This window comes from Microcaecilia unicolor, chromosome 2, assembly GCF_901765095.1.
Source record: "Microcaecilia unicolor chromosome 2, aMicUni1.1, whole genome shotgun sequence".
In the NCBI taxonomy this organism is placed as follows: Eukaryota; Metazoa; Chordata; class Amphibia; order Gymnophiona; family Siphonopidae; genus Microcaecilia; species Microcaecilia unicolor.
Genome location: NC_044032.1, coordinates 533,462,757 through 533,476,227, shown reverse-complemented (window position 1 = coordinate 533,476,227; position 13,471 = coordinate 533,462,757). Strand labels below are relative to the sequence as shown.

At 43.2% G+C, this 13,471-nt stretch overlaps 1 protein-coding gene across 2 annotated transcripts in view; it reads left to right on the top strand.

Moving 5' to 3' along the window:
* Positions 1-13,471, top strand: part of ARAP2 (ArfGAP with RhoGAP domain, ankyrin repeat and PH domain 2) — a 508,912-nt gene that overhangs the window by 370,368 nt on the left and 125,073 nt on the right. For both annotated transcript variants that reach the window (XM_030191273.1, XM_030191272.1), the window contains exon 24: positions 8,935-9,009. In XM_030191273.1, the coding sequence (XP_030047133.1) occupies positions 8,935-9,009 (75 nt within the window). The remainder of the gene's footprint in view (positions 1-8,934; positions 9,010-13,471) is intronic.

The following is a 13,471-nucleotide window of genomic DNA, read 5'->3' as shown; positions in this document are numbered from 1 at the left end:
ACATCCATAACTTCTACAGAGTACATCTAAAACTTAATTTTTATTGTCTCATTTCCATCTTCCAAAATTCCAGACAGAAGATGTACTGAGCAGGACACAAAGCAGTCCAAAATAAGTAAAATCAGAAACAACACAGTTTATACCTAATTGTTCAACTACCCTTAGGATTCACCTTTATGTTTAAAAAGCAAAATTGTGTGCATATAAGGACTGGATAAATGAATTAAAACAAAGTTTAAAGCAAGTGCCCTTAATATGTAATACTTGATAGCAATAATGAAACAGTGATGGAATATTCATACAGCAAGCAGCCTGAGCCAACAGATTTATTTTCCGTTAAACATAATTAACTTTATATGAACTTGGCACATTTAGACTGACTCAGCAGAACTTCTGCATGAAGGAAGCCCTTCCCTCATTATTCAATACCTCTCTGTGAAATACTAGTAATAAAAAAGGCAAATGTTTTTTTGTTTTGTGGATTGAAGTGGTATATTATAAAAAATGTAAGTTCCCACATGCCATCTTTTTCTTTTGATGTAGGCACAGAAAAAAAAAGATGTTAAATGCTCCTTCAATCTAATTAATATATTTTTTAAATTATACTTATAAATAGTAAGTCTGATTGTTAAGCACCTGGATCTTATAACATGTCTGTTTTAGAGGCCCTTTACTAAGTGAAAACAAATTCGGTACTCTAACTGATGAAACCAATACTGCCTCTATGTACATCCGTATGCTGCACAAGCTGGCATGTTTAAAAATATGTGAGATCAAATAAAAATTTTACCAACAATAAAGAACAGGCTCTCTCTCTTAGTCCCACTCCTTGCTGCCCCCTCCTCCAAAGAAGCAGTCTTCTTTTCTTAGATGTGGAATAGTCTGAGGCGTACAGTGCTGCTGGTAGCAGTCTCCATCCTAGTGTTTACAGCAGGCCTCCCTCAGGAATTCAGACTTCTTCCTGTGACACACCCCACCCTCGCTGAAGCAGGAAGTCACTTAAGAGGAGGCGGGACACGTCATAGGGGGAAGGCTGAGTAGCTCCTTAGGTAGGCATGCAGGTCTGCTGTAATTGCTATGGTGGAGACCACTACTGGTAGCAGTGTAAGAGTCGTGGAGAGAGGGAGTGGAAGTCCCAAATACTCCTGACTATCATCGCGGCGGGTGGCTGTGCACTGAAACAGCAGGAAGTCCTGTGGCCACAGCTCTAATGGAGTCTTCTTGCTCTTTGTGTGGTGTTCTGCTGTTCAGCATGCTGTCCTGGTTACCTTTGGGAAGGCTTTTGGGTTGGCTTGCAGCTGGGGAGACTTAGCCTCCCCAAACCTCTTATACCGGGCGTCTATGCAGATCTGTCCAGCCATTATTGGGGCACAGGCAGTGGAAAACTGCTTGGCACTGGCCTTATTCCCTATCTACTGGAGTTGCCATCGAAGCTCTGCTCCAGACCATCCAGATCTGTCTGGCCATGATTGGTGCATAGAGTAGAAGTTTGCCTGGCACTGGCCTTAGTCCTCAATACTGGAATTGCCATTGAAACCAAACTCCAGCCCATCCAGATCTGTCCAGCCATGATCGGGGCACAAACATTAGAAGTCTGCTCAGCGCTGGCCATGTTCCTCAACTACTGGCATTGTTGTTGAAGCATATATATTAAGGGTTAAAAACTATTTTGATGATTACAATTGCATATTTACTTTAACAAAGCTATGTGTTAATGTAGCACATTTAAATTCATAATTCAGCTGGCAGTGTCATCCATCATTGATGTGCCTTAGGGAAGTGAACTGTATTTAGTGAGCTACCGTATTCTGTAAGGTTTTCTTTCATATTTAACTCTTCTAAAAATCCTTATTTCATGAGACCTTTTTTTAACCACATAACCTCCATGGTAATAAATCAAATGTTAAAACGATTAGAAAGTATATATGTTGTTAACTTTAAAGTGTATGATTCTTATTGTTTAGTCTTATTCTTTCTAGCAAATATACAGCTAGAGTTACTAAAAAGCTGTAAAATAATACACATTATTAGGATGGAATATTGTGCATTATTTTTCCAGCTAATGTATGAGTTATCAAGCAAGGGCTGAGTTTGTGTACAATCAAAGCCAACATGATTGATGATGTTTAATCACAACCATTTAAATTTGTCTAAGCATGCTGGAGGATATGGCCTCCCCCCCCTCCCCCACCTCCCCTTGGCTGCCTGTATATGTATTAAGTACTGGGAGAAAGTTTCTTCAGGAAAAGGAAGCGTAGTCTTCTGATCTGTAGAGAAGATCTGGTTTGAAGTGCCATTCCGTTGTTTTCCCTGTTCATTGGTGCAACTGGCCACGCCTAAATTTATGTGTAACTTTCTGCTTGTGTGTATTCAATAAACTGCACTGTACTGGTGGCACAGTTTATAGAATACCACTTTAGTGAGTTTTTTCCATTGCCAATTTCGTGGGCAACATTTATAAACTTACCTCTATATAGGCACTGGTGATATTAAATACTGGTACCTGCATATCTAAATGAGCAAGTTTGACTACAGAAAGGTCTACCTTAACATTGTCCAGTTAGGTATTAAGGTATGGCACTAAATATCGTACATATCCACATAACTTCTGGGTACCACCATTGACCTAGATACTCAGTGCTGATGCTCGGACATAGCTCAGCATGGAATATCAGAGTCTATTTTAGCCAATGGCAGTCAGCATTTACAGAAATGCTCTTCGCCATCAGCAGAATTTTGACAGAAGTATTTCCAAGACACAGATGAATTGCATGGGTCACATCTGCTTTTTCTGAGACAGAGTAATGGCCAGGGAATTAGACTTCTAGCTATTTTTTTTGCTGAAGCATTCGTACTGTAACAGAGTGAACTCTTTTGCCCTTACCATGAATCTCTGAATTCAGCTTATAGAATTTTACATGAAACTCAGACATTTACATGATTTTTCCCTTTATATAGTTTAAGTTTTTGCATTTTTTTTTTTCATTTTTATTTCAGGCAATTTTGTCCATTATGCACATTATTGTGAAAATAGTGCACACTAATCACTCGTTTGCACACATCATTTATCAATAGGCATACTATCCTTCAATAGTGCAAGCCATAGACAGTGTGTATTATTGTGTGAATAGTGCACATTATTCACTGGTAGTTTGCATCATTAATGACCTCGGATAAAACTGAAATTTCAGTTTTTTCTTATTTCATTTAAAAAATAAAATGAAATGATGTGGGTAATATTGTTGACATTTCATTTAAAAGGAGTTTGGTTAAGATAATCACTAAATAAGCATATTTTCTTCCATTCTAAGCTTAGAAACATTTTTAAAGAGATGTGTATCCTTGATATCAGTTTTGACCAAAATTTAATTTTATACCGCATGTTAATACATTGGTCAGTATGTCTTTCTTTTATGTGCACCAAATCCAGGCAATCAAGCCTTTCCTCCTCATACATCTTGTCCAGACATTACTTATTTAATGGATCATTTCTAAAATTGACTACTGTAATGCCCTCTAAAATGGATTGCTAAAAAAAGACCTTAAAAAGAATTCAGTTAAATCAATCCACAGCAGTGCAATTACTTCTCAATTCCCGAGCTTTGATTGGGTTTCCCTTCTGTTACAATCAGAGAATTGACTTCCTCTGTCTGTGCCAGAATTAAATTCAAAATTTCATGTCTTGTTTTCAAAAGCCTGCTACTATCTGCCCTTGACTATCTGTCTGCTGTCTTTATTTCCCATATTCCAGCATGCTCCCTCTACTCCTACTACTACTACTTAGCATTTCTATAGCGCTGCCAGGGTTACTCAGCGCTGTACAAGTTTAACATGGGGAAGGACAGTCCCTACTCAAGGGAGCTTACAATGTAAAGGTTACAAACTATGTAGTCAGTGTAGGTAACATGAATGGGGAGGGTGATTAGGCGCCAAAAGCAAGGGAGAAGAGATGGGCTTTGAGTAAGGACTTGAAAATGGGGAGGGAGGGCGCATGGCGTATGGGCTCTGGAAGTCTGTTCCAGGCATAAGGTGATGCGAGGCAGAAGGGGCGGAGTCTGGAGTTAGCGGTGGTAGAGAAGGGTACGGATAGGAGTGATTTGTCCTGAGAGCGGAGGTTACGGGTGGGAACATACGGGGAGAGGAGGGTAGAGAGGTAATGGGGGGCTGCAGATTGAGTGCACTTGAAGATCAATAGGAGAAGCTTGAACTGTATACGGTAGCGGATCGGGAGCCAGTGAAGCGACTTGAGGAGATGGGTGATATGAGCGTATCGGTTCACGCAGTAGATAAGCCGTGCGGCGGAAGTTTGGACAGATTGAAGGGGGGATAGGTGGCTAAGCGGGAGGCCAGCGAGAAGAAGGTTGCAATAGTCAAGACGAGAGGTAACGAGTGAGTGGACGAGGGTTCGGGTGGTCTGTTCAGAGAGGAATGGGCGAATTTTGCTAATATTATAGAGGAAGAAGCGACAGGTCTTAGCTGTCTGCTGGATATGGGTAGAGAAGGAGAGGGAGGAGTCGAAGATGACTCCGAGATTGCGGGCTGAAGAGACGGGGAGGATGAGGGCGTTGTCAACAGAGACGGAAAGTGAGGGAAGAGGAGAAGAGGGTTTGGGTGGAAAGACAAGGAGTTCAGTCTTTGCCATGTTCAATTTCAGATGCCGGTTGGACATCCAGGCAGCGATGTCAGAGAGGCAGGCCGAAACTTTGGCCTGAGTTTCGACTGTGATGTCGGGAGTGGAGAGATAAAGCTGGGTGTCATCAGCATAGAGATGGTACTGGAAACCATGTGATGAGATCAGCGAACCCAGGGAAGAGGTGTAGATCGAGAAAAGAAGCGGTCCAAGGACAGATCCTTGAGGAACCCCAACAGAGAGCGGGATGGGGGTGGAAGAAGAGCCATTAGAAAATACTCTGAAGGTGCTTTGGGAAAGATACGAAGAGAACCAGGAGAGGACGGGGCCCTGGAACCCAAATGAGGACAGTGTGTCAAGAAGTAAATTATGATTGACGGTGTCAAAGGCGGCAGATAGGTCAAGGAGGATGAGGATGGAATAGTGACCTTTGGATTTGGCAAGGAACAGGTCATTGCAGACTTTAGAGAGTGCTGTTTCTATCGAGTGAAATGGGCGAAAGCCGGATTGAAGCGGATCGAGGACGGCCTGAGAGGAGAGGAAATCAAGGCAGCGGCTATGGACAGCGCGTTCGAGTAATTTGGAGAGGAAGGGTAGAAGAGAGATGGGGCGGTAGTTGGAGGGACAGGTGGGGTCAAGTGAAGGTTTTTTGAGAAGTGGCGTGAAGGTGTCAGGGACAGTAGCAGTGGAGAGAGAGAGGTTGAGGATGTGACAGATTGAGGGGCTAACTGTAGGAGAGATGTTGTTAAGCAGATTGGTGGGAATGGGATCAGAGGAACAGGTGGTGCACTTAGATGAAGAAAGAAGGCGAGCAGTTTCCTCCTTGGTGATCTCAGGGAAGGAGGAGAAGGAGGCCAGGTTAGGTTGGTTGAGGGAGTGGGTTAAGAAGTCACAGGGAGGAGAAGGCTTGGAAGTGAATTCAAGGTTTATCTTCTGCACTTTATCGTGGAAGTAGTCAGCTAGTGTTTGAGGAGAGAGTGAGGGGGGTGGGAGCGGAGGGCACTTTAAGTAGGGAGTTGAGGGTGGCGAAGAGGCGACGAGGGTTGGAGCTAAGAGAATTGGTTAAGTGAGAGTAATATTCCTGTTTGGCAAGGAATAGGGAGGACTGGAAGGAGGATAGCATGAATTTGAAATGGGTGAAGTCTGACAAGGTGCGAGATTTCCTCCAGAGTCGTTCAGCAGATCGGGTGCAGGAGCGAAGGTAACGGATGCAAGGGGTTAACCAGGGCTGAGGATTAATGCGCTTAGAGGGGCGAGAGAGGGATGGTGCTAGGGTATTCAGAGCAGTGGAGAGAATCTCATTGTAGGTAGAGACAGCCATGTCGACGGATTCAGAAGACGAGATGGAAGGGAAGAGATTGGAGATGTGAGAGGATAAGGTAGGGGGGGTCGACGGCTTGGAGATTCCTGAAGGCAGTGATTATAGTTGGGCGAGGTTGAGGGGGAGGGTGATGAAGTGTGAGGGTGATTAGGTGATGATCTGAGATTGGAAGGACTGAGGTGCAGAAGTTGGAAGGTGAGCAGGAAGAGAAGAGAACAAGGTCGAGACAATGGCCATTACGGTGAATAGGGGTGGTAGAGCATAGTCGGAGGTTAAAGGAGGATGTCAGGGTGAGGAATTTAGAAGCTTAGGAGTTGGATGGGTTGTCAACGTGAATATTAAAATCACCAAGAATGAGGGATGGGGATGAGGGATCAAGAAAGACGATGAGCCAAGCGTCAAAGTCAGTAAGGAATGAAGAGAGGGGCTTATCAGGGGGGCGGTAGATGACTGCAACTCTGAGTGGTGTCGGGTAGAATAGCCGGATGGCATGAGTTTCGAAGGATGAGAAGCAGTGAGACTGTGGCAGGAGGAGGGGTTGGAAACTACAGGAGGGTGAGAGAAGAAACCCAACGCCTCCACCGCGTGCATCTGGGCGGGGAGTGTGGGAGAAAAGATATCCTCCATGGCATAGGGCTGCGATTGAGGCAGTGTCGTTAGGGGTTATCCAAGTTTCAGTTAAAGCGAGCAGTTGAAGGGAATGGGAGATGAATAAATCGTGGGTGAAGGAGAGTTTGTTGCATACTGAGTGGGCATTCCATAGGGCACACGAGAAGGGGAGGGAAGCGGGGGGGAGAAGGGGAATAGAGATGAGATTGGAGGCATTCTGGGATCGGTTACATGGATATGGAGAGGAGAGGTGAGGGGGACCTGGATTGGGATTGATGTCACCTGCGGAAAGTAGGAGAAGGAGTAAGAGAGTGCGGAGGAGGGTGGGGGAGGAGGGTCGACGAAGATGACGAAGACGGGATGTGTTAAGGAGGAATGGGGATGGGTTAATGGTGGGGAGGAAGTGTAGAAGGTTGAGAGCTAGGAATGATGAGGGGGGCTTGAGAGCTGGGGAGATGGTGGGGGGTGGGGGGAGGTAGGGTAGGGGAGTAATGAGCAGGACGGGAGAGGACAAGGGTGGGCAATGAGTTCCTGAGGTAGACAGTGGAAGGGGAGGGGGGAAGAGGTTAGGAAGGGACAGGGCGATGAAGAGAATGTGTATAGGGGCCATATATAGGGCTAAGGTGGATGCGGATAGATGTGAAGTGGCTAAGGTGAGAGGAGTAGAGGAGGAAGGCAGGAAGGCTAGGACTGGGACAGCAGGCAACAGCTAAGGCATAGGGAGTGATAGTGTCTAGAAGAATGCAATCAGCAGTTGAGATAGAGTGAGGAATTCAGTCAACAGTTAAAGCAGGTATTCAATATGCATCAGAAGTCGAGGTAACAACTTGAGGATTTAAGCATTAGCATTAAAGCAGTTCAATCAATAATTAAGTAGATTACAGTGAGATGCAGCTAAGCCTAAATGCTAGCAATATTGCAGATTGTAAAACAGCAATTAATAAAGCAAATAGAGTGAGGATTTGCAGTGAGGTGCAGTTTAAGCCTCAAAGTCTACAATATTGCAGAATTTAAATAGCAAGTAGATAGTAGAATTTCAACATGATACAGAGCAGTAGGATTTTAGGTAGCGACTTGAGTCAATGAAACAGATGACTGGGACAGGCAGGGATAAGCTGGAGCCGACGGACTGGGACAAGCTGGAGCAGGTAGCTGGAACAAGCTGGATCCGACGGACTGGGACAAGCCGGAGCAGGTAGCTGGAACAAGCTGGATCCGACGGACTGGGACAAGCCAGAGCAGGTAGCTGGAACAAGCAGGAACAAGTAGGGAGAGGCTGGATCAGTTGGACAGGAACAAGCTGGATCAGGCGGGCTGGTACTGCGGAAGCAGAAGGACTGGAGCAACAGGGTGAAGCTGAGCAGGCAGGTTGGAATAAGCTGGATCAGGCGGGCTGGAGGAAGCTGGAGCAGATGTCTGGCACAACAGGGAGGAGCTGGATCAGGCGGACTGGAAGAGGCAGGTGCGGATGGACTGGGACGAGCTGGATGAGCTCCTCCCAAGCATCCCTCTTTGTCCTACCCCCACCTTTACTATTATGATTGGATACTACTTGTTATCTAGCACCTTATCTCTGGAACTCCCTCCCCTGGCAGTTGAGCCCTCACAAAAAAAAGTTCAAAAACCTAATCAAGACATGGCTATTTCAATCTGAGGGGCCCTTTTACTAAGCCGTGTAGGTGCCTACTTGTGTCCAACGCGCATCAATTTGGAACTACCACCCGGCTACTGCAAACCCCGGGCAGTAATTCCATTTTTTACGCATGTCCGATATGTGCGGTAGAAAATATTTTTTTATTTTCTACCGTGTGGAGCTAACTAGGCAGTAATCGGCAATGTATGCGTGCTGATGATTACCACCTAGTTAACGTGTGAGACCTTACCGCTAAGTCAATGGGTGGTGATAAGGTCTCAGGTCCAAAACGGACACATGCCAAATTTTTATTTTGTCACGTCCATTTTTCGTTAAAAAAAGGCCTTTTTTTGCAGGTGTGCTGAAAAATGGACCTGTATGCATCCAACACATATGTCTACACCAGCGCAGGCCATTTTTCAGCACACCTTAGTAAAAAGACCCCTGACTTTGGTTAATCTTCATCTTTTTTTTTTTTATGACTTCATAATCACCCTGTCTCCTCTTCCTCCTTTATTCTCTTGTTAGTCACCTCTTTCTTTTTATATAAAAGTATTTACATTCTAAAATATGTTTTTATTTTAAACCACCTGAAGGCAGCTTGTGAAATTATGGTGGTATATCAATTCTACTGAAATAAGAAAACTTAGAAGAAATCATTTTATTTCACTGATAATATGCAGTGGCTATCAAATGCTGATATCTCATGTGTCTAATTTCTTTATATGCTATTATTTTTAGATTTCCCGGGCTGGAGATCTGTTAGTCGAAGTGTATGTGGAAAAGAAGGAGCCTGATTATTGTGTTATACTTAAGGTCTGTGACTAAAATTGCAATATATTTTCCTTTATAGAGATGTGCGTATTGGAGGGAGAGGGTACATCTATAAAGTTTTTTTTATATGTATAAAGCCTGTTTTCAGTGCATCACAGGGTTTTGCATATGCATTTACATAGGACTACATTCTATATATATGGCGCCAAAAAAATTGGCGTAGAAAAAACGCTATTCTATAAGCCGTGCATTTATAGAATTGCGCTTATGCCTGGGAATCATGCCTAGCTTTAGACACTGCCATTTGCACCAGCTGAAACATGGTGCAAATGTCCATGCATATCCCTTTTATTTTATAACAGCAAGCATGTAATTATGGAAAAGTGCTTAGGCGCGCTACTGCCATTTATACATGTAACTATACAGCTATCTGCATCGATGGCAAAGTTTTATAAATTCAAGTGCGAAGTGTTCTTAAATGTAAGGGAGCTTGTTATAGATAGAGGAGGATATTGTGTGCCTACTTTTACACAATCTGCATTGGAGGTATTTCAAGGGGGTATAGTTCAAGTGGAACAGTGATGAGGCTGCAATGTATATGTGTATAGTTTGAAATACATCTGTGCGTGTCTAGAGTAAATGCACATACACATTCTCTGGGGCATCAATATGTGTGCATAATTCGATCTACATCTGGAAGTCTGCTTTCTATTGAGACATAAACAACTATGTCGCCTTTGTAAAATATTCTCAGAATTCAGAGGCAAAAATAAACCCAGTCTGGATTGTGTATGATAGTAAAATCCTTCAGTATACTAACTACTCTTACAGTGTTTTAATGTCTGCCACCAACAGTATTCCCAGATATTCAGGGGCCCTTTTACCAAGCTGCAGTAAAAAGGGTCCTGCAGTAGCAGCGGCAGCTGTTATTTCTGTGCACCAGGGCCCTTTTTACTGCAATGGGTAAAAAGCATGAAAAAACACATGGCCATGCAGTAAGCTTGCACTTACCATATGGCCATGTGGGGGGAGCAGTTACTGCCACCCATTGAGGTGGCAGTAAGGGCTCCTACGCTACCCCAGCGGTAATCCCCTGCGTTTTTTTTAATGCAGCAGCGTTGGACATGGCATGTGCTGGAGGCAGAATTACCACTGGTGGCTGCGTGGGTCAGTGGTAGTTCCGGGTTGCCGCACAGCAACTCTTTAGTAAAAGGGCCCCTCAATGCTGGGCCATGTCCGGGCAACGACATTGAATATTCAGTTTTTTTTATGTTTCAACGTTTTTTATTGATGACATTTCAAACAGAAATCACATTCCATTACTTAGTAGAGCAAGATACATTTCAATTCCAGTAAACATGTGAATCAATATGCTACTAACAGTCATCAGATTTTTATTACTCATTTTATCTCCCCCCTCCCCCCCTCCCTCTATATGTATTGCAACTGTATATTGAACAAGTGTTATTGAACATACAATAAAATAATGCAACCATTAACTCGTGTCTAGTGTTCAGTCTCCAAAGTTTCCCTTTATCTATAATTACTATTTTTCATGGTATTGATAGTAGCACTGTCTATTACATTTATGAACCAGTTCAAAGCCCACATCTGCTTATTGTTGCACTGCCTATAACGGTCCCAGTTTGTTAAGTACTGCGCTCCTAGCCTTGTGGGAAATATGTTGTAAGTACCTTGACCATATCTTGACAAATATTTTCCTTTTCTTCGGGGCGCTATATGCCTCTCTGGCTTCCCATAGCATTAACTCATGTAATCTACTTCTCCAGTGCCAAAAGGATGGAGGTTCAGCCTGCAACCAGTGTTTAAGTATACATTTTTTTCCCACTGCATAGGCCTTGCATAAAAATAGCTCCTGATCTTTATCAGAAATCCCATACGCATTTCTTTTATTCAAAAGCACTCCCCTCCATGAGGGTAACAGTCTATGTCCCAGGAGTTGTTCAAAGTATGTCTGCAACAGTTTCCAAAAGTGTTGTATACTAGCACATTTCCAAAATGCATGGAAAAATGTGTTATCTTCATGACACTTTGGGCATTGTACATCTGTTATCCATCCTGCTTTTACTGCTTGTGATTGCGATATGTATCCCCTGTAAATTACCCTGTATTGACTCTCTTGTAGTTCCGCCCCACCCACTTGCCCCGGGATATCTTTTATCAATTTTGCAAAATCTATTCCTGTCAACTCGTATCCTAGATCTTTGCTCCATGACTTTTCAAGTGACTCATATATACGGGGGGGGCTAAGGGTCTCCCATGCTTTATGCAAACTCGATACAGACACCTGCCCATACTCATCCCCTTTCAAAAAATCACGAATCTTGGATCCCAACCCTGTACCCAAAGCAGTTTGGTCCATACTGAACCAATAGTGATGTAATTGCCGATATTTATAATGGTCTTTAGCGTTTAGAGACAATCTCTGCCTCATGTCATTAAAGCTATACAGAACCCCCTCTTCATTTACTAAGTGTTCTAATAAGGTGATACCCTGTGCCGACCAGCTCTCAAATAGCCCCTTTTCTAACCCTGGTGGGAAGTCTCCATTCCCACACAGTGGGAGTAGATCACTAACATTGGGATTATACTTCCAAGCTTGCATAACCTCTTTCCATACCTTCCTCAAAGGTTGGAGCAATATATTACTTCTGGCACAAACTGGTAGATTTTTTGTTTTTGCATGCAACAAGAAGTTCAAATGCCAGGGCCTAAATAGTGCTTGCTCCCAACTCAATGGTGTATACTGAGTAGTTCCACAGAGCCAGTCCCTGAGATGTCTCGTAAGGCATGCCTGGTTGTACCTTTTAATACAGGGTAATCCCATTCCCCCCCGGGCCCATCCATCGGTCAAGTGGTCAAATCTCACCTTGGATTTCTTCCCTCCCCATAAAAATCCCCGACAGATCTTATTCAACTGTCGTAAATCCTTACTATTTATATATATTGGTAGCACTTGCAACAGATAGAGCCATCTAGGAAATATAATCATTTTAAATAGATTTATTCGGCCCATTAATGATATCGGTAAGGGGTGCCAGCGTTCTATAGACTGTCTAGTATCATGTAATTGCTTTGCCACATTGATTGTATAAATTTTTGCGGTATCCATTGTTAGTCGGATTCCCAAATATCTAAAGGATTCCTCTGCCCATCTCAATGGTAAGTGTCTCAACTTATCTCTGATTTGATCTCCCTCCCTCTGCAAGACTTCAGACTTATCTAGGTTGAGCTTAAAACCAGAGAAGTCACCATACTCTGCCATACACTCTAAAGAGCCGGCAACGATGTTTCTGGTTGAGTTACATGAGCCAATAAATCATCTGCAAAAGCTGCTATCTTAAAAGTTTCCGATCCCACCTGAATACCTTGTACATCCGGTGTTCTCTGTATATCTCTTATCAATGGGTCCAGAGTAAGAACAAACAACAGGGGCGACAATGGGCATCCCTGCCTTGTCCCCCGATTTATGGGAAACGGCGAGGACACGATACCATTGACCCCTATCTGAGCTTGTGGCAAATAATATAAAGCTTGAATCGCTTCTTGAAAAAACCCCTTTATACCGTAGGCGTCTAAAGTTCCAAATAAAAATCCCCATACTACTCTATCGAACGCCTTTTCGGCATCGAAACTGATTAGTACCGATGGTATGTCCTGTTTAGATGTTTTCTCCAAGGTTGTCAAAATCTTCCTCATGTTTTTGGTAATAGTTCTACCCTGTACGAATCCCACCTGAGATTCCTCAATTAGATCTGGCAGTATACGAGAAAGACGATTTGCCAGTACTTTAGCAAATAACTTAGCTTCATAATTGAGTAAGGATATTGGCCTATAGGATTCAGGTTTCTTGGTATCCCTTCCTGGTTTTGGGATTACTATAATTTGTGCTGTTCTTAAGGAGGCGGGCATTTGTTTTTCCTGTACTATAGCATTGAACATTGAGGTAAGTGGTGTTACTATGTCATCTTTTAATAATTTGTAAAATTCACCTCTGTATCCGTCCGGGCCCGGGGCTTTACCCAGCGGTCCCTGCTGTATAGCCCATGAGACTTCTTCTACTTCTATGGGGGCGTTTAACATATCTAAGCCTGTTGCATCTATTTGTGGGAGGTCCTGTCCAGCAAAATAGATCTCATTATCTACCGCGGGTGGGTCCGGGGTGGCATATAGATTCTTATAGTATTCTTGCATGATTTTATTAATTTGAGTATTCTCATTTTCTAATGTTCCTGTAGCTGACTTCAATGCATTTATCTTATAGGGACCCTGCTGAGACTTTGTCAGTCTGGCTAACATTCTTCCACTTTTGTTGGCATATTTGTATAATTGATATCTATAATAAGTATAATTTTTTTTTGCCCTGTAATGCAACCTCTCGTTCAATGTTTGTTGTAGTTCTAAAAGTTGGGCTTTTAGCTTTATATTATGATGTCGGCCATATTCTCGCCTAACCCTTGTTATTTCTTTTTCTAACCGAAGC